This window comes from Protomyctophum bolini (genome assembly GCF_963924005.1).
Source record: "Protomyctophum bolini genome assembly, chromosome: 22".
Taxonomy (NCBI): Eukaryota; Metazoa; Chordata; class Actinopteri; order Myctophiformes; family Myctophidae; genus Protomyctophum; species Protomyctophum bolini.
This window is the reverse complement of record NC_137883.1, coordinates 28,719,176-28,743,573: the sequence shown is the minus strand read 5'-3', so window position 1 is coordinate 28,743,573 and position 24,398 is coordinate 28,719,176. Positions and strand designations below refer to the sequence as shown.

Here is a 24,398-nt window from a genome sequence, read left to right as displayed (position 1 = left end):
TATGTAGTTTTTCTGTCACACCCACAGGTGAATTTGTCTACGGGTGAATTGCACAGCAGACTGCCAACTAAACCTGTGGAATGTCGCCTTGTCGTGTAACTGTAACCTAACCTCACGTCCGCTTTATTTGTGGAAAGCACGGTTTTTAATCTATATTGCTCAGCTGATCTGGTCTAGAAGCCGCCTACTGTATCCGGTAATCTCCCCATAAGCATGCACGAAAGCACTGTTTCCGTATCCGCTGTAGACGCAGACCGGGTCAGCAAACTACAGAGTGAATTGACCCCAGTCTGTCTCGCATGTAACCTGGTAATCTGTCTGGGACTCTGGGGGAGTGACCTAAACTCAGCAAATGCCTTCACGGCGCCCGATCAGCTGTTTCCTCAAGTGTCCGTGAAAGAGAGGACTTTAACTTTTTCCTCTTTGACACTAGACGCAGTTTCCATGATTAGAAATAAACACAATAGAAGTTATTGAGATTTATTTTTTCTTTCTTATCTCCAATACTAAGTTAGTATTAGTACTTAAGTAGGCTGCTGCTAAATCACCATGTTGGCTGATCAAAGCCAACAGTGGTATCCTACGAGCGTTCAGGTAACGGTGCTCCAGGCAAGAGGCCTCAGGACGAAGGGGAAAAATGGCACGAACGACGCCTACGCCATCATGCAGGTGGCGAAGGAGAAGTACTCCACCTCGGTGGCGGAGAAGAGCGTGGCCCCGGTGTGGAAGGAGGAGGCCAGCTTCGACCTGCCGCCGTCCCACCACGGCAGCGCGGAGCGCGGCACGCTGCAGGTACACATCATGCACCGCGCTCTGGTCGGACCAGACAAGCTGCTGGGACAAGCTGTGATTAACCTGCTGGAGCTCAATGAAGATAATTCCCGCAACAAGACCGAGTAGGTGTTTCATCGTTCATAAATGAATCATAGATGACCTGTAGTAGCGCGCCTTCTTTACACGCATTTCCCCCTATATTACAAGTAAATTACCGTGTGTGTGTGTGTGTGTGTGTGTGTGTGTGTGTGTGTGTGTGTGCGCGCGCGCGCGCGTTCTAAGGCTCTGGTACGCACGCACACGCTTAAATCAAAGGCAACATATTATATTACATATCCATATCCCTCTCTCTTCCAAATAATTACTGAACTTGATACAGACATACCTGTAGTATAACCTGTTCCTCCCGAATCCGAACCATATTGATCATGTTCTATTAATTGGACGGATACGGGTTTACGGGAACGGCCGGGTGCGGCCTGCGGGGCCCATGTGGGCACCTTCACCGTTCTATCAACGGCATAGCGGCTATTAATCTGTGACTAAAGTCAAGGACCCCACTTTGATATACAATAAATAAGCCACACCACGGACCTCCTCCACCGCAGATACTCTTTATTTATTTACCCATTTGGTGATATTGAAAATAAAGACAGACCCATGACATGAAGGTCAATTTGGTTCCAAACTAAGTAACAGTCAATAATTTAGCTGAGGACTGAGGAGTGAGGACCCATGATCCCATTTCAATGTCCATGCCTTCTTAGACCCTCCAATGACCCCGGGGTCAGGGTGAATGTTCCTATTTGGAATCTGACATGAATGAATAAACCAACCAGTGTAGTGGCAAGTCATATATCCATGGCATGGCTGCATGGATTCCATGGTGGAACTGTGAAATTGTTTAGTGTCATGTCATGTGAACTGTAGTCTGTAAAACCAGGGAGTGCGGTAGCAGTAATCAGTAATACTGCCCAGGCACGTGCAGAGGGGAGGGCCTTCAGGCCTTTTGCCTCAAAGAGCCCTTTTCCTGCTCAATATCCGTGTGGCCCTTTCCTTTTTCACATGGTAATGATAACTTATTGATTATTTATTAATTTTACTGTCCAATGACATATGGGCCAAGTTATTGTGGAACATCTTTCTCCATTAGCATAAGACATCCAATGTAGCCTATACTACATTTCTGGTGTGAAATGGCACGAGGGACCCCCACAAAAAGACCACCCCGAAAAACGGTTCGCGCTGCTGATCTTGTAGATTAGCTATTTACCTACACCTTTTTATAACAATAAAAGAAGAGGATCCAAAGCACTCTGTTCCAGTGAGGTGAAAAAAAGCCTTTTTTATTTAAGTGGCATGGAAAAGAACATTACATAAAGGACCAACAGTGAGGTGAAAAAAGCCTTTTTTATTTAAGTGGCATGGAAATTGGAAAAGAACATTACATAAAGGACCAACACGTTTCCATGGGACCCCGACGAATGCCGAAACGCGTTGGTCTTTCTTTGCCATGCCTCTTAAATAAACCTCACTGGAACAGAGTGCCTTGGATCCGCTTCTTTTATGGTTATGATTTAACCTCGCCAACGAGCACCTGTATTCAGTTCAACAAACAAAGGACCACGGCAGCGCTCCCTTCCTCAACGTTTGTACCATTTTTTATGTTGAATCATTTTGCTTTGCCAAAAAAATAGGAAGGTCAGGTGAAACTGAAAGCAGCTGGGCCTTAAGATCCACTTCACCACTTTTCAACCTATCTTCATATAATAGGTCCTCACTAATAATCATGAAAAAAGATATGTTGACGCAGTTTTTGCCAGACCTCTCTAGAAGTAAAAAATGACTGTGCATACAAATTACAGACTATCGTAGATCTAAGCAACTGTCAATAATTTAGCTGAGGACCCCTGAGCCAATTTCAAGTCCTATCCCTCCAAGGTCCCCCGGGGCAGATTGTGCATGTAAATTGCTATCGTAGATCTAGCATTCAACCAGAGGCAATCAAACTAAGGTAAAAAGTAATCTCATACACATACACACATTATAATACAGCGTGTGTATTTTAGTATTGTTGCCAAATACTGTAGAGGCGAGGCACATTAACCCATTCTGGGCGGGAACCCCTATTGGTATCTTACCCCCTCAGGCGGGGCACCCATATTTGGGTTCTGTACAGTATGTACAGTATTCAAAAATATAAATATTTGAAGTTTTTCAGAAACCTTAGGTCAGGATTTAGAGGCGTTTTTAGAATCGGCCTTAGGCCTAAATGGGTTAAGTTGCTTTAGAGTAGGGTACATTACTTACATTCATAAATAGCACAGCACAGCCCACTCAACATACAAGCCTGAGTCTCTGAGTCACACACACACACACACACACACACACACACACACACACACACACACACACACACACACACACACACACACACACACACACACACACACACACACACACACACACACACACACACACACACACACACACACACACACACACACACACACACACACACACACACACACACACACACACACACACACACACACACACACACCAATATGTTGTTGCAGCCAGGAGATTATAGGCTGGACCATAATGTGCAACAACACCAGCAGTGTTATTCCATCATCCCTATTGAGCGTGGAAATGCACCTCATTTCTAAGGTTTAAATCTGGCTGTGGCCTCACATTCCTGCCTGGCTGTTTATCTGTGAAAAGCAAACAGTGGTCGATATCCTGGCATGCTCAGTATGCCTGAGCAAGAACTGACCACTGCTGCTCTACCAGCTCTCAGACGGAATGAGTGTTATGCTAGATAACTCCATGTCACTATGTACTCAGCCACACACTGTCAAATCCAATACCACTATGTCAAGAACGATCGACCCCACGAAACATCTATGGCTGACATTAGGACATGAACATGAAAAGTTAAGTGGGGAAAAGCAGATAATATCATACACTTATAATAATACACGCTTCATTAATATTGAAGAGGCTGAATGTGAATGAAATGTCACTTTTCAGGGCTATTAACATTTCAAAGCTGCATACAAAGCAAGGTGAAAGGGTTTTATTATAAATATTTAAATAAAATATATTAACAAGAGCATGTGTGACTAAATAATGATGTTAGATCCATTGGAATACAGGTTATTTTTCTTTGTCCATTTCCTGAACGGTAACACTTTTGGACGAACAAGGTTTCGGTCCTACAGCGACAAAATGTATCGAGCTTTCAGTTTCACGTGCATTCTCCTTGAAGGGGGTTGTCTACATTCCTCCTCTGGGATGTGCGTACTGCATTGTCGTAGTAGAAGGACAACAACAACTCATTCATTGTAGCGGCATATGATATAAGTGTTAATGTTGATGAGTTCAGCTTGTATGCGTCATGTTAGATAGCATTTTATGTAGACATAGCACTCCATCCATACTCATAGTTTAATTGTAGACAGATATTCTACTCTTAGCTTCCTTGTGATTTTATGTACTTGATGTATTACCATGTGTTGTTCTTGCTTACTGTAAACCGCTCTGGATTAAATGCCTAAATTGTAAATTGTTCATAACATACACATAAACACATCATGCACATAATACCAACTAAGTATAAAATAGAGCATTCATGTATGAAAAAAAAGATGGTTATGGATGCCCAGGCATGGCCTTGGCATGCTTAGAGTAACACACAAGTAAGACACGCAAACACGGGAAGCGAACGCAGCACAATACTGTGTACACAGTGTTTGTATAGTATGCTTACTATGCTCTCCCTCTCTCAGCTGTGTTTTGTGATAAGACGACCTTGCGTCAGGGCTGTGTTTTATCAGTCATTCACGCTCTTAACAGGAAATAATTTGCTGAAAGGCCCGGTATATGGTGCAAAATGTGAGTCATGCAGTGTTCCTTCTCTCTTCCCCCAGTTTAATGTTGTGTGTACATCAGCAGAACGCACATGGTGTACTCTGCACACACGGATATAATACTGTGTTGAGTTCAATGCAATCGTCATCTTGCAAATGCTAGTTGAAACTGTACCTCCGGCTCCATCTCGCTAACGCCTAATGGTTAACTTCCTTTTTATTGGAACAGAACTGGATTACTTCTCTCTTTGCCACTGTTCTTTGTTTTTGCAAGCACTCAAATTCTATGTTCCTTATTGCTCTCTCAGTTTGGCTACTAATGCATTTGGTGCAAAAATGCTTGATTGCCCATTTAAAACATTGTACACAGGGAGATTAAGCAGATCGCAGACAGACCAGTAGAAATTAGTAATGTCAGAAATAATTATATTTCTAGTTTTATTTGTGATTTTATTAAGTTAAATCACTTCTCTGTGAACTGCAGGAGGTTTGCAACGAATGTACAGTACTGTATGTCCTTATTGGGGTGAAGTGGAACTAGCCTGGCTAATAAGCCAGACGCTAAAAGAAAATTGCCCACGCGACAGTGTGATATTAGTCTGGCTTATTAGCCAGGCTAGAGTGGAACTACACAATGGGATGCCTGCGTCACAGAGGGGGGAAAAAGCAGATCTACAAGCTCACCTCGCAACGAGACACATTGTGAGCCTGTAGATCGGTTATTTTGCTAATATCAGCCGAGTCTGTATTTTGAGAAATTAAATGATTGGCTTGAAGAATACATACACGTGTCCACGCACACTGACTCACATGAAAAATACCATATCATATTAAATGAATAAATCCGGTTATGTAATACCCCCACATTCTTCCATTGAACCAAAGCACAAAGCAGCTCTGTGTGAAAATGGATTATGGAGAGTCTGGAACTGGATGAAATAGTGACGTTTTTATGAACTTTCTTTTTCTTTCTCACCTTTATTTATACTCGGAATACAGTTGAGGGCAAGCCCTCATTTTCAAAGTAGCCGAGGTAATAACAGTAGGCTTTAGTCTGAATACCTAGAAATATTTTGTAAAATTATGTCTGGAAAATGAAATATGTTGCATAAGGTTCGTGTTGATATATATACACGTGTGTTAGTGTGCAATCTCCTAGCACAACCCAGTGAACCCACCCAACATAATCAAATGATGCAAAGCAAAAACAAAGCAGACAAGATATATCTGAAAATAGAAATAACAGAATATTCCAAATCAAATACTTCATACATAAAATAATCAAGCATTATAATATATATGTATATATTATAATAAAAAATACTATAACAGAAATGCATTTTAACCATGGTTAACAAAATAGAAATATTATTGCACTGAGAGCGGAAGTGCACTGGTACTGTATATGGCGCATCCCTGGCATCCAGTCACGTGACTTACATCCCTTTCTTTCATTACTTACCTCTTGGCAAAAACCAAGGCAGGGGTGCCCAAAAGGTAGATCGTAAAGTTGGTGTGGAGTGGCTCCAAGCTCCAAAAAGTGACAGAATCCAGCAATACCATTTAGAGTTTTATTTTCCCCCGCTGCAGCAGTATTTACAGTGGAAGGCCTAACAAACAAAAAAACACTGAAGACTAAACTCACAAAAAGACAGATGAAACTTAGCTTGAAAGCAAATTAGGAAACAAAAACCCAGAACGTAAGAAACTGTATTAGACTATAAACCCTTCCAAAAAGGGACCCCTAGCAGCACTCCCTGGGTGTTACCTGCTTGTTGCCCAAGCCACTACTGAACCTGAACCTGAACCTGCAGCCTCCCTTTTATACTGGGTGAGACCATACCAAGACACAGACCTAATTGGTAACCACTTAACTCAAATAAGGCAAACTACGGCCCATGAGTTGATTTACACAATTATATATGGTTTTACTAGACTTATTCCAAATACATGAAAACATTTCAGGCGCCACATTATTCACATATAAGAGAACAAATAACACAAGAGCTCTTGAAACATAAGACAGACACCCCTCCTGCTCTATAGCACTTGGAACCTTCCCCCACTCAATCAAGAGGATCACCAGTACTGCAGGAGAGCCAGGTGCCACACAATCATTAAACACAATTCCCAATCAACAGAAATGCTGTTAACACCCATGCACCAGCTTTGTGTCCTTTTCTAATTCATGTTTGTACAAATAATAAAATAAGAATAACATGCTACACTAATGTCCAGTCACACAGTCCTCCAAGCCGGCTTGATGTTAAATGGAAGCAGCTGTGTAGTAGTGTATATGCTTGTGTTTGTTCCTCTTTAGGTCACATTCTCACCTAATACTTCGGTAGACTCATGCGTATGGGCGGAGATTTTGGGATTCTTGCATATTTAATTTGCTGCAGTTTGCCTTCACACTGTCATCCGTATAGCAATTGGAAACGCAGCAGGGGGGACCTTTATCAATGTGTTCCATTCATAAACCTAGCCTACAACACAGCCTATTATATAACACAGTGAAATCTATGGTGATACAATTATACTCATAACGTGCATGTGTCGTGCCGTCTGGGACTGGACCCCCCCCCCCCAGCTCTCTCGCTCTCTCACTATACACATGCAGCCACGCCACGCACTTTTGGGCATGGAGGCACAGCGCTGAGCACACTGATATAATATAACAGACAGCAGCGCAAAATCTTTACAAGTTTATCGAGATGAAAGTCCCTGCTCCCCAGTCCCCACACAGTGAGCACTCCATGTTTACGGCACAGACAGACATACAAAATATTCTGTAGGTTATAATACACTGCAGTGTTTTTATGTGTTTTCTTAAGCAATTGATTAATGTACTCGTCCTTATTTCGATCAGGGCTTCAGACTGAAGCCTTCAGTCTCCTCATTCGACCACGTCTAGTATCCACGGTAACGGGACATCTTTGCGCTGCGTAAAATATGCCTTCTCCGTCTCCAACTGTGTTCAGCTCCTCACCCGCCACATTGTTTGCTTCATTTCCTTTATTTACTGCGGATTGCATTCACACCTGCACCGAATCGTAATCAAGTGCGATTGGAAGCGAAGCGAAACCCCCGTTTTTGCTCGGAGTAAAATGCGGTTCTTTGATACGCATTAGGATTCGAATGAGCCTTCACACCTGCCAAACGAAGTGCACTTTCTGAAAATGCGCAGCAGGATTCGTTTTAATCGCAGCAAAGCTCTCTGGTATGAATGTGACCTTATAGTCTATAGGGCACGGGCTGCCCCGTGACAGTGATCTACCAGTAGATCTCAACGCCTGTGCAGGTAGATCACATGACATGACCCTAAAGAATATGTATATCATTCTAATATATATATATATATATTTTATCTGCCATGTATGTCATGGAACATCCGGTGCGAGGTTTGCCACCCATGAAAGCGTCCGTCAAAGTGTCATGGCGTATCATGACATCAACGGCTGCCTTACCTTCTTTTTCATATGCCTTAATTAATTGGCACCAACGCAGAAGCTTGTCCTCACTTTGAGAACATACAGTACGCCCCCAGAGCCAAAGGAGGTGTCTACCTTTTTATGTCTATAGAGCGTCGCAGGCCCGCCCCCTTGAGAGACCCGGAAAAGAAATCCCCGTTCATAGACTTTCCAGAAAGTATTTATTTAAAGACGTTTACGCCGCGGACAAAGCCAACTCTTGTTGTGACAAAACATGACAACAAACAAAATTTTTCGGGCCAAACAAAGAATTAGAAAGTAGAAAAAAACGGCAGGTTACAACACTTTTATTGTTGTTTTTCTTCTTTGTAATTAATTATTTGGTCCAAAATATTGTGTGTGTTGTCATGATTTGTCACGACAAGAGTTGGCTTCATACGACGCTTAAAAGGTCTTTAAATAAATACGTTTTGAAATGCCTATTGGAAAAATGCATTGGGATTCATTTCCTGGGCCACTCGTCGTTCTGAAAGGGGGAGGGACTGCGACGCTCTATATAGAGCACCGAAGTCTGACGTCAATATCGGTAGAGGGCGCTAAGTCCACAGGTTCATGTACTTTTTATTTCCATCGTAATCCCCATAGGGGAATTTTAGATTGCCTCATATAAGAACTGTTTTTGAAAAATAAACTAATCATCCTGGCCGTTTCACTCATATGGATATGAAGAATCAACTGACTGAGAGAAAACGCTAATGTTATACTGCTGCTGAATTAGTTATTTTCACTAGAAACAGACTGTATCCAATATGAGTGACTTGTCGTAAATACAATATGCATGTCACTCAGTACTCTATGGGTATAAGTAACAGCGTCTCCGCCATATGTGGCGGCTCCTAATTATAGAGGAGACACTACAATATTTCCTCCAGCCTTTTTGGGCATCCCAAGTTGTTGGAACCCTCTAGCAACCAGTCTGTGGGTATGCCCTAGGGCCTAGCCTGCCAAATATTAAAAGCAAATAGTCTGCACCTACAGTATAGCCCAGCTCTGAGATGGTATGTAGAAGTGGTTGGTATTTATTTAATGACCTTGGTCATCATCTCTAATACAGACATTTCTCACACTCACTCTCTCACTCTCTCTCTCTCTCTCTCTCTCTCTCTCTCTCTCTCTCTCTCTCTCACACACACACTCTCTCTCTCTCTCTTCCTTTGTCTAATGCCTGCCTACTGCGGTACTGCCCTTCATTCATTTCCTTCCATAAATCCAGACTTCAGCTGATCTTGTTTGTTCAGCCACATGGCTGTTGCTGGATGACCTCAGTTTGTGCTTCGATGACAGTTTGTATGCTGACTGTTATTTTAGTTTTTTTCCCCCATTGTTCTTACTCTTAATATATTTTGTCTATTTCTGAAAAAGTAGGTGTGCAAAAGCCTTGGCTTTTACTTCGATGTACAACAGTCTCACACAAAAAATGTGAAGCAAGCTTTAAAGCAAAAAAATATTTTTTAATATTTCCCCCCAATTTGTTTATTTTAATTCAAAACGATTTTTGCTTATAATTGATTCAATCATTTTGTTCGGTTAACTGTTGCACCGCTAATTTGAAATCCCCTTTCATGTTAAGTTTCATGTTGTCATGTTGTCTCCCAGACTAGTGAAAATAGCTGATCTACAAGCTCACAACATGCCACGAATCGATGTGTCATGTGTGAGCCTGTACACTGTACTATTTTTACATTATCAATATCAGCTGCCATGCTGTTTTTCCTCTTCCTGTGGAAATAAAAAGAGCAGGCTGTTCATGGATAAAGAACTGAGCCTAATGAGGGGCTCATATTCCTACTTCTCATGCTGTGAATTGTGACAGACTTGTCAGTATATTATTACAATTACATCTTTAAAGTTTAAAGGCAATAATAACCATATTCAGTTTCATTACATTGTTACATTTTGCAGTCGTGTATTGACTCAAATGAGCCAGCCTTAGATTTGCGAATGTCTCTAACTTTGGACTAGGCAATCACAGAGAAATCATCCTTCCAGGGCAGGCTATTGGCCATAATCAGACCGCAGCCATCTTGTCAGCAAGGTGATACCTAGGTGCTACTTCCCATAGACAGCCCATTCATCCAAACAGAAAAGTCCTCTCTAATTATATTAAACAATGTCAGCTGTAGGGAAAGCTTGAATTATCCTCTTCCAATCTGTAAAGTTTTTGTTTAATAGAAATCCACCGTAGACATGTTATGAGCTACTTCTTGTCAAGAAATTCCTTGCAGATGGTTATTTTCTAAGTATGGAAGCGCTTGTTATCAGTAAAGCAACCTCCTGCTGCCTGCTGCACTCTGTGCACATTCAAAACAGGTGGTACGCATGGGCCGTTGAGTGATATTCAACGAGCGCTTCCTCTGCTTCCTCGAGCTGCAATGTTGGTGATTTATTTTAAACAGTGTTGCTTTGTGGCAGTTGGTGTGTTTTTCTTTCCACAAACAGCCATGTCCCCTCTGAGTCATTCTCCGTGGCTTCTCCACCCTTATGACTGCTTACAGAGAAAGCTGTTACTTGGTACTGGTCAGAATTTCCACAAGGGAACTGAATAGAGCATTTTCTGAGCTCCAACATACTTTAAGTTGCAGTCTTGCATTTATTGTAAAATACATCACCGTCTTCTTTGGATTAAAGTGGTGTCTAGGGGGATGGGGACTGTGCTGTTGCTAATAGTTTGCTACTGTATAGCAGATTGCAGAGGTTAGGGTTATGATCTTGACACTAAAGTGGTGTATTTCGATTGGGCCTTCCCAAAATACGCAGACATGCACAATTGCACATACAAAACAGAAAATGGGGATCCGTGGCGTGGCCTATTGCATATCAAACAGGGGAGCCTTGAAATGTAAAGATTTTAAAATCACTCACTGTTCTAACATCATGTTGTTCTATAGATGGTGTAAGCTGCTGAACAAGGCCGGCAAGTCTGACAAAGAAAGAGGAGAGGTGCTTCTGGACATCCAGTTCATGAGGAACAACATGACAGCCAGCATGTTTGACCTCTCCGGCATGGACAAGCCCAGATCCCGGCTGGGCAAATTCAAGGACAAGGTCCGCGGCAAAAAGAAGGACCAGCTTTCAGAGACCGCATCTGCCATCATGCCGTCATCCTTCACTCAGGTTCTGACGGACAGCGAAGAGGAGGGAGGAGTGCGGGACGGAGAAGGTGAGGGTGGCGCAGGCGACAAAGACAAGAAAAAGAAACACAAGCTGAAATCATTGTTTTCTCCCAAGTCCAACCTGCAGAGGAACGTGTCACAGTCTATGTCTGTCCTCGGCCCTCTGCCCGAGAGGAGCTCTTCCCTGAGCGGCAGCCGCTCCTCTGGCTTGAACGTGGATTCTTCAGAAGGTCAGACAACTAATTGTAACTGTATTACATCAGTGTTGAGCCAAATTCTGTTTTCATAACGAACATTTTTACTTTTTATCTAACGTTAAACCCTATACACTTTATTGTATGATAAATGGCAAAATAGACCATTTACAAGCTTACAACACTTTGCGATTGTAAACCTTGAAAGTGGTTAATTTAATAGTTTTCTCCTTTACTTTTAGGTAAAAAGAAGTTCAAGTTTATGACACATAAGCGCTCAGGCAGCTCGGACAGCAAAACATCTCAAGGCTCCCTATCACTTTTGGGTCGCGCAAAAGCGGGCTCAGCCTCAGACCAACAGAGCAACGTGTGCATCAACGGCAGTCATGTTTACAACGAGGAGCCCCAGCCGCGGCGCTCACGTGGAGGCTCAACCTTCAGCCTGGCCAGCTCAGGCCTCGGCTCAATGGAGGACCTTCAAAGGGCAGAGAGCTCCAACCCCTCTGTCGCCTCCGCTGATTCATTTAGGGCTCTGAAGCAACAGTCGCCCTGGTCAGAGGTGGAGGACGGCAGCAGGGCTGTGAATGAGGAAGAGCATATTGAGGAGGAGCAGGAGGCTAATTCAGGCACAGAGGTAGAAGAAGAGAAAGGGATGAGGGTGCGTGACGAAGAAGAGAAAAAGAGAATTAGCCAAATTGAGAAAGATACAATTCAGGAACAGTGGGAGGAGGGAAGGTTAGAGGAAGAACGCATTGAAGAAGAAAAGAGGAGGATGGAAGTGGAAGAGGGACTAGAAAGACGAAGACTTAGAATGGAGGAAGAGAGGAAAGTCAGACAAGAGACGAGGGTTAGGGAGGAAAGAGAGAGACTAGCAGAAGAAAGGAGGAGGATTGAGGAAGAAGAGACAATGAGGATGGAAGAAGAGAGGAAACAGAGGGAAGAAGAAGAGAAGAGGGTTAGGGAGGAAGAGGAGGAAACTGAGAGAACAGCCGAAGAAAGGAGGAGGATTGAGGAAGAAGAGACAATGAGGATGGAAGAAGAGAAGAGGGTTAGGGAGGAAGAGGAGGAAACGGATAGAATTGCCAAAGAATGGAGGAGGATTGAGGAAGAAGAGACAATTAGAAAGGCAGATCTGGAAAGATTTAGGATTGAGGAAGAGAGGAAAATGAGAGACGAAGAAGAACATAGAGTTAGGCAGGAAAGAGAGAGAGTAGCGGAAGAAAAGAAAATGATTGAGGAAGAAGAGACAATTAGGAAGGCAGAACTGGAAAGAGGTAGGATGGAGGAAGAGAGGAAACAGGAGGGACGGAAGGAAGAGGAGGAAAGAGAGAGATTAGCAGAGGAAAAGAGGAGACAGGAAGAACAGGAAATGAGAATGGTAGAGGAAGAGGAGAACATCAGAATGGAGGAAGAGAGGGCTACGGTAGAGAGGAAACAGAGGGAAGAAAAAGAGGAGAGTGTCAGGAAGGAGAAAGAAGAACTGGAGAGAATATCAGAGGAAAAGTGGCTAGTGGAAAAAGAAATGAGGAGTGAAGAGGAAGCGAGATTTAGAGTGCAAGAACAGGATCGTATTAGAATGGATGAAGAGAGAGCTGAGGAAAAGAGGAAACAGAGAGAAGAGGAGAGATTTAGGGAGGAAGAGGAGGAAATGGAGAGAGAAACAGTGGAAGAGAGGAAGCAGAGAGAAGAGGAGAGATTTAGGGAAGAGGAGGAAATGGAGAGGGAAGCAGTGGAAGAGAGGAGACAGAGAGAAGAGGAGAGATTTAGGGAGGAAGAGGAGGAAATGGAGAGAGAAGCAGTGGAAGAGAGGAAGCAGAGAGAAGAGGAGAGATTTAGGGAGGAAGAGGAGGAAATGGAGAGAGAAGCAGTGGAAGAGAGGAAGCAGAGAGAAGAGGAGAGATTTAGGGAGGAAGAGGAGGAAATGGAGAGAGAAGCAGTGGAAGAGAGGAGACGGGAAGAACAAGAAAGTTTAAGAAAAGAGGAAGAGCTACAAATTAGGAGTGAAGAGGAAGAAAGAGCAGACAGAATGAGGATGGAAGTTGAAGAAAAGAATAATTGTGCAGAGGAGGATGGAGTGACAAAGAAAGAAGTTGAGAAAATACTAATAATAAAAAAAGAGGAAGGAGAGAGGGAGGAGGATACGATTAGAAGAGATATGGAAATGAACACTTTGGATGAGGAGGCAGAAGAAGCAGAAGGCCGGATGCTAACAGAGGAGAAAGAAAGGCTCTGGGAAATTAGTGGAGAGGTATTAGCAAAAGATGAAGAGCAAAGTCAATGGTTTGAAGGTGAAAGCAGTGGGGAGAATCAAATGAGAGAACGTGAAGAGACAAAAGGATCGAGAGAAGATCCGAGTATAGGTCGAAATGTTGAAGTGGCTGTGGAGAGTAATGCTCCTTCTGCAGAGCTAGCCTCCACTGACCCCTTTGATGACATCTCCTCAAGTAATCCCTTTGAAGAGACGTCCAGCATGGCTGCCGATCCCCACAGCAAGACAGCAAAAGTATCCGCTGTTAAGCCAAGGTTAGTCCACTCTGTGTACCTGCTATCCAATCATACTCACAGTTATACCGTCTGCCCCATCCTCTTTCATTCTCAACTAATGCTTAAACTCAGATGCCACTTTCATCCTACCCCTCTCTACTGTGGAACATGTGAACAATAATACACAGGTTGGGGTATATACAGTAGTGATTATACTACTATTATATATAACTATACTATAGGTGTTGTTCTGCACCTGGGGCCATGGCCATTATGTTAACAATGATATATCACGGCCCTGAGTGTATACAGTATTATCACTTTCATAAAACTTTCACCCACAATTTTAATTATATATATATATGTTGCCAAATCCTAGTGTAGCAGCAGGCTATCCTGATTACGGTAAACAACAGAGAACATCGATGCATTCCAGTGGGGAGTTTCACTGTGTTATATAAGTGCTAATATTATACCAATAAGTATGCCGTTAGGATTATGTTTAATAAGCAAAAGCTTGATTTATGGATCCGTCATATTGTGGAGAGCATTCCACTTGACTCACTTTAATTAATGCACAAGACATTTGCATAAGTTAAAATTCAACGAATAAGGAGGCTTGTTGAACAAAATGTGCAGCTGCACGTTAATGGCGTGAAGTCAAGGTCATGTGAGTTGTGTGGTGTGAGCTGAATGTGGAATTGTCACGGTATCTGCTTGCAGCCAATGACTCCATCTCCACGTCGTGAGGCACTTCTCATTAAAACATAATGCTCTAAATCTATCCGACACCATCATGAAAATTGCATGCACTTGGTTTGTGTACGCGCGTGTATGCAAATGTCTCATGCCAGCCTTTACTCAGCTGAGATTGGTCGGTCCAAAGTCTTACTTAATTATATTAGGGGTCATATTAAAACTGAGTGGGGATGACCCAAGACAGGTGATTACTCACATTCAACTGTAGAACTGTATGCCAATTCTGGTGGCTGGAGTAGACACAAATACAGTTGGTTTTATCATTTGTATTTCTGCGTTGTTGCTCAAACCGTATGTTGAGAATCCTACTGCATTTTTCCAACCAAACATTGTCATATATCATATTTTTCGTTCTGTTCAAAATCATCATCATACATTTTAATAATAAAGGTTTATGTTGGCTAATGTTCCATTTCACTGCTTTCTAATAAATCGTGTTTGTGAATTATAATTCTATTCATGATACATAATTTAACACCTCTTCAACATCACCTCACTGTCTGGATTTAGTTGAAGCTCTCTGCTAAATATTTCTGTGTGCGTGTGCACGTGCGCATGTACAGTATGCTTGCCGACACCCCCCCCCCCCCCTTCTGTGACGCACGCGTGCTCTTACAGGAGCGGACCGCCTTAAATAACTCTCCAAACCACCTGCATTTCCAGATGCCCTCATGGTGTGAAGCGACTTCTGATCCAAGTGCCACAGGATTGAATGCCACTCCTGGCGGCTTATTTATCTAGCTAGTGTCCTCATGGAATGAGAGTGAGGGAGAAGCAGTTCCACGTGTGTCACAGAAGGGGGCAGGTGCGTGCACAGAGACACGAGATATGTTAGAGCACTTGCCCTCTGGACAGCAATGTGCCCTTTTCAAAGTTTGTGTGTTAATTTAATTTAGTTTTTTTACAGTATACAGTATGTGGCACATGGTGACATTGACCAATAAAATCGGCTAATATATTATTTATGCCCCAGAATCTATAAATCTCACATCAAGGCAGCCGGTGGTTCCACACGCCGCACAAGGTGCCCTTTTTTCACTTGAGCACCTGCCCCTCAAAATGTCTGTGCACGCCACTGGAAGGGGGGCGTCTCCAAGTTTCCAGTGCCAAAAACATGGTCGCATTCCGTACTGCCACTTTTCATTGTCCATGTATTAGCCTTGTTTTTTGTTTTTTTTTACATTATACATTGTTTTGTTTTGTCAGTTAGAAATTATTAATACTATTATCTCACTCTATTTAAAACACCTCTTTCCAGTTCCTCCTCATGCCTCAACCCACTGCAGCATTGTGTGCCATCCAACCCGTTCTTACAGCCCTTTGAGTCAGAGACTGAACCCTCACAGCAGATTGCCACAGACGAGTTGTTGGAGAAGAAACGCCGTGCTCCTTTGCCTCCCAACAAACAGCAGCCTGCTGTTAATAACACATTATACCTTGTTGAAACCAAACCAGCTGGTCTGCACCCTACATCTAGAGCTTACCCTGCTACGCCATTGGTGGGAAACAGCAGAGAGGAGAGCATCAGTGCAGATGGGAAGGATTTTGTTAGAGATAAAGGACCAGCTCCACGACCGCCAGGAAAGATTAAGAATGATCCTCAGAAACCACTTCAGAGAGAGCAGGATGCATCTACATCTATGGTGTGTCAAATGGATGTGCAGAGAACAAAGAAGATCAAAACCTTCATTGGTTTCCCTCAGCGTTTGGTGCAAATGATTGCTCCTGTGAGTAGGTCTACCTCCACCACAACGAGTGTCCGGGAGGGGACAAGCCAGAACTCAATTCACAACTTTAAGCAGCCAGTACACATTGCATCTATCACTGGACGGTCAACAGTAGTCACACACAATAAAGGTCCTGCACCATGTAGACCCCAATCATCTTCTGAGGCGTTTGCTGAACCCAAAATAGCCCCGTCCAGCACTGATGCTTATATCAGTGGATCAAACAAGCACAGCCCAGTGACACATCAGGTAGCTGTTGTATTTGGATCGAATCCATTCGAGGAAGACGATGATGAAATTCCACTCACAAGACCAGATGAAATCACAACCTCTTTGAATCTAGAGAAGCTAGATTCTTCCAGTCATCAGAGCAGTTCTGCCATTGATCAAGACATGATATGCAACGCCAAAAAGAAATCTTCAAAGACAGAACATGCTCCTCTTCCTCCTGCCAAGAAAACTGCTATTTTAAGCAACCAACTCGTTATGAACTCAGGAACAGAAAGTGTTTCCAACGGACATGATAGTGTTACGGGGGCGGTTGTACCTGATAAGAAAGTCATTCTTCCATGTCCTGCCCTCTGCTCGTCATCCCACTCAATGCCCCTGGAGATATCAAACACCAGAGGAGATGACCATTCTCATATAGTTGCCTCTGATCAGATAACTCTGCTGTCAGTCAATTCGTTGCCCTCACAGGCGCAGGTGGTTGTAACGAAGGGCAATGGGGAGCAGGCAGGTGGGAAGTGGGATGTGCCTGCCTCAGCCTCACGCAGGTGAGAGAGACGTTTCAAGTAGAGCAGCATCTGTATTTTTTTTTAACCCGTAACCTTTAGATCAGTGGTGTGTTCTAGGTTGTTTGTTTTTGTCGGAGGGTATTCCATAAGTATTCCCTCCCACACACACGGCACGCGCACATGGTCACCGAATGAAATTTAAGTTAATGTGTGAATTATTTGAAAGTCGGCGATCATTATCACCTCAAGACAATCACCTCAGACACCACATAGTCCGGCAGTCGAGGTGGACGGGTGGGAAATTTGGTATATAGGGTCATTTTTATTGGCCTAAAATATTGTCTATAAACATACAGTCATGAATCCACTTGCTGACCGGCTGAAAGTATTGGGCAATCTTTTTATAGAGGTTTCTTGTGACCCTACCATTAACATCCTATGGCAGGCAAAAATGTCAAACCCTTTTGCTTTAAGTAGCATGTGACATGTCAAACTAGGGGGGTTTCATGATTCTGAATCCATTCCAAGCATTAGTTTTGCACAAAATACACTCCTTGGGCTAAAAACGGCCATAGACATCATGACAAATGTGATGAGGTCAGCACATTTTGGGCACATTTGGGCAAGTGGCTATGGCTGCTTTTAGCCCAAGGAGTGTATTTTGTGCAAAACTAATGCTTGGAATAGATTCAGAATCGTGAAAAACTCCTAGTTTGACATGTCACATGCTACTTAAAGCAAAAGGAAAGTTTGACATTTTTGCCTGCCTGTATGTATATAGACAATATTTTAGGCCAATAAAAAAGACTATATACCAAATTTCCCGCTTTAAACAAAAGAAGCCTGTCGGCTGCCGAACTAACATTATCACATGAAAAAGTCTATTTGAACTGTCTACATTCTTGCTGCTCCAGGTCCCTCCTCGTGCGTATCAGATACGCTTCCTCGGATGGTTACTGGATGGTATAGATTTATTTTATTTTTCTTGGACACTATACTGGTATACTATGTAACACGGTAGAACACATCACTGCTTTAGATGTCTCATAGTCTTACACCACTAACTCCCAGTAATTTGACTTGTGTTGTATAATAGATCTGTCTCTATAGTCTGTACTGTATGTGTGCTGCTGAGCTTTAGAATGTTAGTTTAGAAGTGCTGTGTGTAACTAATGTCAATAATGTGTTTAATGTATGAAATGTGAGTTGAAAATGTGTACGGCATGGCTCAGTAGGATGTTAGCCGTCTGCAAATGGGTCTATCTGTCTGGGGCTAATCTTGCCAGCACGTACACACACACACACACACACACACACACACACACACACACACCCCTACTGTATGTCACACCTACTGTATGTACGTATAGGTACAGGTACATATACATAAAGATCCAACATGACATAAATATATATGTTGACTATGGATTTATTGCTAGCAACCCCCGTCCCCCTCCAACATAATAAAAATGACATTTCAGCTTCATGGATGAAAATGTTATTGGAAGGAAATTGTCATCCTGTTGAAGCGGATAAGATTCCTATGTATGAACCACCTTGTTCTTACCTACTTTATCTGTATCACACCAGCAGTCTGATATCTCTAGCGCCATGCTATCACGTTCGCTCTCAAACGTATTGCCATGTCATTGCAGGCCCCATCCTGTGAAACCTATGAGTCCACAGGAACACCAGCCTGCTGCCTCTGTGAGACAAGAGACAAAAGATAAGTCCACAGCTATCCTCTGTGATGTGGAAGACAGAATAAAGGTAGATTTTATTTTATTTTCCACGATTATCCTTGCTGGCACGCATGGTTGTTTTGAAGACTGCCCTTTGTAACTAAGTTTGGTTTGAATGGACATTTTTTGTATGTTCATATTTAAATGTATACCCGTGTCTAAATTACTGTATACTCATATAATCAATATACCGTCATTGTTAACACAATTTGGTTTGTAATACTGTATGTGCCCTATACTGTAGTTGTACCAGTGAGTTATTGTTCTGTGCTAACCTGCTCGCAAAGAACGTTTTGTTTGTTTCCAACAAAAAGCTTACCGGTACATTTAGATTTTGACTATTTTAGAAATGTTTTGAAAGTGGAAGTCAAGATCAAGTCTGTCTGTGGGTTTTATAAATATTTAATCAATGGAAAATATTAACAACTTCAAATAACTATAGGCATATTGGATCCATTGGAACACATGGTTATTTTTTTCCCTCCATTTTTCTGAAACTTTTGGAGTCGGAGTTGGTTTCCGCCCGACAGCGACGATAATGTTCTGTGCTTGAATCCTTGCCCACAGAAGGAAGAGGAGCCAAGGCTCACAGGGCCATACTCCCAACTGACCCAGAAGGAGCTCATCTCTCTGGTGGTGAAACAGCAGCGCCAACTCTCTGAGAGAGACGGCAAGATCAGCCAGTTGGAGAAATACATTGACGCTCTGCTTGTACGAGTCATGGAAGAGCAACCCAGTATCCTTATGTCCATGCCCTCGTCCAGTTCTTTGTAGGACACCTGTCTTCAACATGGAGTCCAGGCACGCCCAGGTGTCCTTGAGGATGTTCCAGGGGGTCCCCGCAGCTATATTATTGATATCTATCAATCAATCAATCTTTATTTATATAGCACATTTACACAACCGAAGTGCTTCACAGTAGACAAAGTATATCTAGGAACCGAATGGACCCTTGCAGATCTGCAATTCAGAGTTAACAAATGGATTTGGTTTGATTTGTACACCCTCAGAGTTAGAATGTAGTTTGAATTAAAAAGGTTGAAATACGTTGAGAATCAGTGTTCTAGGACAGTGGTTCCCAAACAATTAGCTCAAGACCCAAAATTAGAAGTTTGCTCGGGACCTAAACTAGTGAAAATAGCAGATCTACAAGCTCACAACACGTCACTTTGACTTATTCTTACAGTGGCCTTTTATAGCAGAGCTTGTACTTTGTCCAAGGCAGACTCAAACTGATTTGGCAATAGATATTTCGTCAATTATTTAATTTTGACTACATTTTTAAATGATAAATATTGTGGTTTCTTGTTCATTGTCAGTAAATTGTCAGATGTGGAACATTATGAAGTGGAAATGGTGGATTCACACTATAAGCTGCCCAGTTTCAACTTGGTTGCTACCAGGAACATGACTTGACATGCACATATTATAGTGCATTTTTTCCTAAATATTATTACTATTTTCTTTCATAATATACTGAAAGTGCTTTTTTCCCATTCACAATCACAATTATTTTCCCATTCAACATATTAGATGTGATAGTTTGTTTGCTTTACTTAATCAGGTCTGAGATCAAATGTATTTTACAGTATACGGTCTGTTTTTGAAAATTATTTTGTCTAGATTGATGTGATCAGCACTATACACTTGCTGTCATGTGCCCAGCTTAGAGACAAACCCTCTACTGTAATAAGGATGTACGAATTTTGTATATAACCATATTTTCTTAATGCCAAATTTATTCAAGGTTTTGCTCGATAATTCAAATTGGCACTTTATTCAGCCCATGATGATGTTTAGTATTTGACTTCCTGAGTGCATTATCATTCAATACTGTGATTACTGTATTTATGATTATGGAAAAAATAAATGCAATTATTTCAATGGTCCAAACTACACATTAATCTATTATAATTTGTATTTGCGTATTATTACATTCATTAAGTATGTAATAAGATATTCACCATCTATCTTTCAAACTAGCTCAATATGTATGTGTATTGGGCTTTTTAATTGCACCATGAGCACAGAGCACCATGAGCACAGCATTATAAAATAAAAGAAAATATATTTTTCTAAGTCTCAGTCTAAGGAGTTTTACTTCTCTTTTTTTTATACGGACTCTTTTCCTGTCAAAGTTTCCCTTATGTTTTTGAGACCACCGCTACCGTAGTCAAGTTTGAAGAAAAAAAGGACGAAGAAAAGGCGCAACAATTTTCTCAGTGCTTCTGTGTATTGGGAAGAAAATAAAATAGGATAATTAATGTGTTCTTATGAAGAGCACAAACATGGAGGCCACAAATGGTCTATTCAATAGACCATTAGTTTTGTTTAGTTTAGACCCAGGGTCTCTAAACAAAACACAACAATAGTAATAGAGCTGTGTCTACTCTACACGAACCCTGCACTCTTGTTCCTAACCTTGCTCCTAACCATTCAGTATCACAAAAATACAGCAACAACACTCCTCAGTTGTCATTCATGTTGTGCGTTTAGTTTAATGCAGGGGTAGGCAACCTTTGGCACTGGTGCCAACCTTGGCTCAAAGGAGGGTGATCACTGGCACACTGGCATAAAAAAACAAACAATTACCAGTAAATTGTAGTCATTACCGGTAGTCAAATAAATGAATTCACTCATTTGTATGTAAATTACATCCTGCACATAATTCTACATACATTAAAATACTGGGGAGGGAGATAATTATGCTCAGAGTCTAATTATCATTATCATTTTAACAATGTGAAAGAATATTTAACAAGGGAAAAGGTTATATTCGTGGACAATCAAAACATGTTGGTGTGGTGGCATTAAAGTGACACACTGACTATCCAGAAACGAAAAACATGGCACTTTGTTTCAAAAAGGTTGCAGACCCCTGGTTTAATGTGTGGGTAAGAATATGCAGCTGTGGTGTACGTTTTGTTCTAAATATCATAATATATAACATTATTTTGTGATACTTATTTCGTGTCCTGATTAAGAATAATCACAATTGGTTATTAGGAGAAGAAAAGAAAAATAATTGTGTCATGTCGATGAGTCACAAACTGACACGTATACTTTTACATATAATTATTATTTGAAAATTATAATTTGCCCAGTATGAGTGAAAGATATTGTAACTGTTAAAGGGAGGCTGGCTAGGTATGGTATGTGCAGTTTGTGCACTCCTACACCATGCATGCCTATGAGAGCATGTGGGGCTACAGACCAGGCAGTTTGAGGGTAACAGATGTTTATTCAGTTCTTTGGTGGTGCAGAGGGTTATGGCATAGCCATATAACATGGATGATGACGAATGATAGTTTAAGATGGAAGTGATGATTTTAACTGCACAAGAAAGAAAACGGTATAACAGTCAGTAGTGCAAACTAAAGGTACAAACTTGGACATAAACAAACAATACTCAAAAAGGACAACAGAAAGAAAAGAGCAAACTTACATAATGTGACTTAATAATTGTGAAACAACGGTCAGGTTCTCACAGTACCTCTGATAGAGGGCAAATGTTTCTAAGGTTACCACCACCTGGGCCTATATAGGCCAGCCACAGGTGTGCCTAACTATAGTAATCAGTATAGCCCCACCCACCACTAGAGGAGGAATGAGGTGATCAGCTCTAACCTCGCCACACCAGGCTTTCCACCACCTCGGAGAAAAGCCTGGTCTCTGTTTCAAAAGTCTGTATGATCCGGGCTTGAGCGGATGATATGGTTACGTCATGTTGTAGTATTGTTTTGTAGTCGCCAGACAGGAACAACAGGCGGGGACAACTTCCTTTTCCCTCTTAATAAAAGCTCTCGTAGCCTGTAGCTTTTGTAGTCTGGCGACTACAAAACAATACTACAACATGACGTAACCATATCATCCGCTCCCTCTCGTATCATATACCGAAATGAAATGGTGCCCAGGCTAGATCAGCTCCGGTTCCACCCCACTAGTCTCAGCCGAGTGGTGGTTTTCTACAATGATGAGTATGAGCAATGAAATTTGACTTTGAATTCAAATGTTTATTTGACATTCATTCATGTCAAATACCCACTTTCATTAACCCATTCAGGCCTGACGGCGAAATAAAAAAAACGTTCTGAAAGACAACGACGTCGAGTCTGTGGGGGCTATGGGGCTGTAGCCCCCATGAAGAATTAAATAGCCCCTTTTAGCCCCCATGAAGATTTTCGTGGACATTTTATATTAACATTACAGATTTTCTGGGAATTATTGACCCTCTGTGACTCTGTCGCAAAATTCCGAAAATGTGAACCTCTCCGCCGGCTGTTCAGAGGTGTTAAAAGTACTCAAATGCTAATCAGGTTTCTTTTGTTTTCACCTAGCCAGGTATTATATGCCTACAGTACAGTGCCCATAGGCGGCGGGTGTGTATAAGGCTAGGGAAGGCTTAGCCTTCCCAAAAATTATGCTGGGTATTTTTTTTAAATATATATATGTGCGCAGCATTATATAGAAGGCTATTGTGTGTGTGTGTGTGTGTGTGTGTGTGTGTGTGTGTTGTTGGTCCCTGGTGATCGGGTAGGTAGGCTATACAGCAACTGGCCTAATCAGCATATGATTGGCTACTATTGGTATGTCTGTAAAGCTTGTCCGCTTCCAGTCGCTTTGTAGCAAACAGTAGCGCGCGCTGGTTTGTTTTGGGAGACAGCAAAACGCAAAATGTATTTTCCAAGACAAAGATAAAGTAATTCAGAAGAAGAAGCTGTGACTCGGCTGTCAGAACTCAGCACCACCACCAGTGCCCGCACGGTTCACAGTTCACACCACTGCAGCAACACTGACACGTTCAGCGGAGTGACTGCTGTCTCTGTGCCGTCTGTGAAGAGCCATGAGCCGCGACTCCCGGGAGGGGCAGCAACACCGCCGGGTAATCTACACAGACTATAGTGAGACTGACTCGAGAGAAAAGACCCATATCGTCCAAAATAGGCTAATCAGTCGTTGTCTGTGTATAGGCCAATTCATTGGTAAAAGTGCTAAATAACTAATTTTTAGACCATTTGGGAAATAAATAAATCCACAGCGGCGCGATCTAAGGGTAATGGACACATAACGGACACCCGGGTATAAATGCAATAATTTATTAACAAGAAAATAATGAATATTTACAGATATATGGCATCATGCATAAATTACAATCAACATAAAACATATTACTTTTATTACAATTTTTTTTGACTATGGCGTCTTCTCTCGTGTATCATCAGATGTCCGGCTCCATGCTCGCCTCTCCTTGGAGGCCAGTTGGGTCAAAACAAAGTATATCACATTGTGACAGCTGTAGTGAGTCTACAGTCCACCTGCCTGCTGGCAATATAGCCTGGTTGTGATATGTAGATGTGATTGATATTTGTGTTTGTTTGTTTAAGTCATTCTATAACACAAAGTAATTGAATTTATTTTATGTATTAATTGTATTTTATATATTACTATGTTATTACTAATTTTATGTATAACTATATTACTAATTGTATTTATTTGATGTAT

The 24,398-nt window shown here is 41.9% G+C and overlaps 1 protein-coding gene across 4 annotated transcripts; it reads left to right on the top strand.

Moving 5' to 3' along the window:
* Positions 1 to 393: 393 nt before the first annotated feature.
* LOC308310229 (uncharacterized protein) lies at positions 394 to 20,962 on the top strand. Of its 4 annotated transcripts, none has more exons than XM_080756448.1 (6): positions 394 to 792; positions 11,029 to 11,483; positions 11,690 to 13,970; positions 15,949 to 17,193; positions 18,810 to 18,924; positions 19,464 to 20,962. In XM_080756448.1, the coding sequence occupies exons 1-6, from the start codon at positions 638 to 640 to the stop codon at positions 19,668 to 19,670; spliced, it is 4,458 nt and encodes a 1,485-aa protein (XP_080612574.1). In that variant the 5' UTR covers positions 394 to 637; the 3' UTR covers positions 19,671 to 20,962. The 4 variants fall into 4 exon arrangements, with proteins under 4 accessions (XP_080612574.1, XP_080612573.1, XP_080612576.1 ...); XM_080756447.1 differs by having other exon boundaries at positions 394 to 896; XM_080756449.1 differs by having other exon boundaries at positions 728 to 900.
* Positions 20,963 to 24,398: the final 3,436 nt, after the last annotated feature.

Coding starts and splice junctions, on each gene's coding strand:
- LOC308310229 (XM_080756447.1), top strand. CDS start 550: ATGTTGGCTGATCAAAGCCAACAGTGGTATCCTACGAGCGTTCAGGTA. Junction 897..11,028: donor AATTCCCGCAACAAGACCGA/GTAGGTGTTTCA, acceptor GTTGTTCTATAG/ATGGTGTAAGCTGCTGAACA. Junction 18,925..19,463: donor ATGTGGAAGACAGAATAAAG/GTAGATTTTATT, acceptor CCTTGCCCACAG/AAGGAAGAGGAGCCAAGGCT.